Source organism: Fibroporia radiculosa (assembly GCF_000313525.1).
Source record: "Fibroporia radiculosa TFFH 294 genomic supercontigs, scaffold8098, whole genome shotgun sequence".
Taxonomy (NCBI): domain Eukaryota; kingdom Fungi; phylum Basidiomycota; class Agaricomycetes; order Polyporales; family Fibroporiaceae; genus Fibroporia; species Fibroporia radiculosa.
This window is the reverse complement of record NW_012132933.1, coordinates 1-3,304: the sequence shown is the minus strand read 5'-3', so window position 1 is coordinate 3,304 and position 3,304 is coordinate 1. Positions and strand designations below refer to the sequence as shown.

General features: G+C 48.0%; 1 protein-coding gene across 1 annotated transcript; it reads left to right on the top strand.

The window, feature by feature from the left end:
• Positions 1–364: 364 nt before the first annotated feature.
• Positions 365–2,080, top strand: FIBRA_09081 (uncharacterized protein; the record flags this gene model as incomplete). The annotated part of the gene is made up of 2 exons (XM_012321413.1): positions 365–716; positions 1,209–2,080. The coding sequence occupies 2 exons, from the start codon at positions 365–367 to the stop codon at positions 2,078–2,080; spliced, it is 1,224 nt and encodes a 407-aa protein (XP_012176803.1).
• Positions 2,081–3,304: the final 1,224 nt, after the last annotated feature.

Here is a 3,304-nt window from a genome sequence, read left to right as displayed (position 1 = left end):
CACATTATTGAGCTTCTGGCAGACCATCCTTTCGTCTTGGTCTCAACACTCTTTGTCTCTGCTGACTGGTTCCACACTGGCCCTTGATGATGTCCTGTTTGTTCCTCAGGCCACTGTTTGTCTTCTCTCTATCTCTGCCTTATGCAGTTCTCCCTCACAATACCGTGTTGTTTTTGATCACACTGGTGTTCACATTTCCCTTCCTTCTGGTTCTCTCATTGCCTCTGGTCCTATTACTCCATCTTGCCTGTACGCTCTCTCTCACTTGCCCACTCTTGACCATACCTTCCTTGCTGTTCGCCGTCCTTCCTTAGTCACCTGGCACCATTGTTTGGGTCATACCAATTACCGCACACTCTTTGACATGTCCTCCGCTGGCTTGTTACCTGGTATGCCCATCAATTTTTCCACTGCCCTACCCAAATGTGACTCTTGCCTCCTCGGTAAACAGATGCGTTCCACAGTGCCTAAGGTCCGGCAGGGTGTCCATTTGTCTGAACGACTTGGGTTAGTGTATGTGGACTTGATGGGACCTGCCAATGTGAAGTCTCTTTCAGGAAACCTGTATGCTCTACACATAATAGACGACTTTACATCCTACTCATGGTCTATCTCCCTCCCATCTAAGGATGCTGCCCTCCGCCTTTTCACTTCCTGGGCCACAGCACGTATGACTGAAACCAACCTTCTCCTTTGTGCTGTTCAAATCAACAATGGTGAGCTGCTCTCTGCTGCTTTCCGGGCTTTTCTGTCCGATCGTGGCATTCAACTTCAGCGTACTGCTGCATATACCTCTGCATAGAATGGTCGTGTTGAATGCCTTCATTGCACTCTCATGAATTGTGCACGTGCCATATGTGCTTCATGCAACCTTCCTGCCTTCTTGTGGGATGAGTTCCTCTGCACTGTGAATTATCTTACAGTATGTGCCCTCACTCGTGCACTCCATCCGATCACCACCCCATTTGAGGCCTGGCATTCTTGTCACCCTGATCTCTCTACCCTCCAGGAAATTGATTGTTGTGCCTTTGTTCTTATTCAGAACCACCACAATCCTAAAATATATGACTGTTACCTAGAGTGTGTGCTTATTGGCTACAGTCTTGACTCGAAGGCTTTCCATTGCTATCACCCAGAGTCTTGCAAGGTTGTTGAGTCTTTTCACATCTCCTTTATTGAATCTTTTGAGTCTGACAACCCTCCTGCAGTACTGGCCACCAAGGTCATCTCCCCTATTCCATCCTCTGTTGTATCTTTTGCTCCCCCTGTGACACCCATACCACCTCCTCTTGTTCCTGTTGCTCTGCCATCTCTGGTTCCACCCCCTCTCCGTCATTATTCTTGGGTACCTGTTCCTTCTGAACGTTGGGTGGCTGCACTTGACCTACCTTACTCATCTACCATCTCTCATGCTGTTGAGGCCTCTGCGGCTGCTGGCTCTTGTCTCTATACTGCCCACACTTCTCACTTACCCCCCCTCCACCCACCTGCACCTTCTGATCCTCTTGCAGCCTTGCTCTCCAGTCTTGCTGATGTCCCTCCTGCTCTTACCTTGGACATTGAGTATCCTGGTGACCCTAGTACCCTTGCAGAAGCCATGGCTTCTCCGTTTGCTTCACAGTGGTGCACTGCACTACTTGACAAATTTCAGTCAATTTGTGATCTTCATGTCTACAAGCTTGTTCCTAGGTCCTCTGTGCCCTCTGGTTGTCGTATTATGTGTGGTCGCCCTGTTTTCCATTTGAAGTGTGATCACCTGAATGTCCCTGTCCGTTTCAAAGCTCGCTGGGTCTGTCAAGGCTTTGAGGCCATCTTTGGGCAAGACTATACTTGGACATCCTCTCCCACTGTGCGTATGGAATCTTTTTGTGCCCTTCTTCACCTGGCCACTGCGCGCAACTGGGAGATTCATTATATTGATGTAAAGACTGCCTTCTTATATGGTCTTCTTCCTGATGATAAGACATACTATATGGAACAACCCCATGGCTTTGAAGATCCTGACCATCCTGACTGGGTGTGGAAGCTTCTCAAAGGTCTGTATGGGATGAAACAAGGTGGTTGCTTGGTTGTTGGATGATATCATTGCTATAGATAACAAATTCCTGGGGATCCTGGCTATGGCTGCCCTCCAATGCTGTGACATATTCACTGACTTCTGCAAGTAGTGACAGATTAGGAGCAGGAAAGTTGCTGCCACTGTCTGAGATGTCAGATGCAAAAGAAGGCATGCTAGGAGAATCTGGGGATGAGGACAGAGCAGGAGGTTCATCAGGATCAGGAGAAGATGAGACATTCATGAGTGAAGATGGGGGGAAGAATTGTATGGCAACAGCATGGTAAGATCCTGTAGATGCTGATGGGCCTGCATAGTGCATGGGCACACTTTGAGCCAAAATCAACATTCAAAGCATTTGAAATATCTACCTTCGGGAAAGCCTGCGATACCTCAACACAAAAACATCTTTGAGCAAAGTCTGTTCTTTGACATCTTCGAAGCATCATGACCTCACTACAATCTGATCAGGATCTTTTGGCAGCAGCCTTATTCTGGGGGCTTGGCTTTGAGAGAGAATCCCCATCATCAAGAGACTGAGACACCCGATACAGGGCTGTTGGGTGACCCATTAGGTTGGTGCGCTCAGGTTGCAACACCAAGACTTGCAACAGTCGGGTCTCTGAGACTAGCAGGATGTAGCATGTGGGACAGGAGTCAAAACTGATGGAGGCATTGGGTGGGTGTCGGAAGGGTATTGGGATTGTTGTGCACAGTCAGGGCAGTGGAGGTGGTGACTCAAGTGGTTTGGGCAGGATGAGGGATATTTAAGAGCAGTTTTGCATGATTTTAAGATAGCACTCAGCCCCTAGTAGTGAGACTCATGCAGAATCACATCCCCCACTCAGCAGAGCTCAGTCCAGCTTCAAACTATGTTCGAAGTGTTGTGTATCTCTACAAACTACAACTACAACCCTCCAAACCACATCTACAACCATCAAACTGCATCCAATCCTAGTACACCCCCTCCAAAGCATACCCCCGCATACAGCTAAGCACTCCAAAGTTCCACTCCTACATCCAATCCTCGAATGAGACTCAAGTATCTTCAACCAAATTACACTTTGCATTCAAGTTGTTGAGCCAGTTCCCTTTACCTTCCCTCTGCTTCTACAAAGAAGTCGGAGTTTTTGGACGGTCCAAAACAGTCTCATGACGCCATCCTGAGAGATATAGTGAAGCCGTTGCCATTTGAGCAAGCTATCAGAACTACAAGCCCTCACCCCTATCAGCTTCCCTGAGAAACAG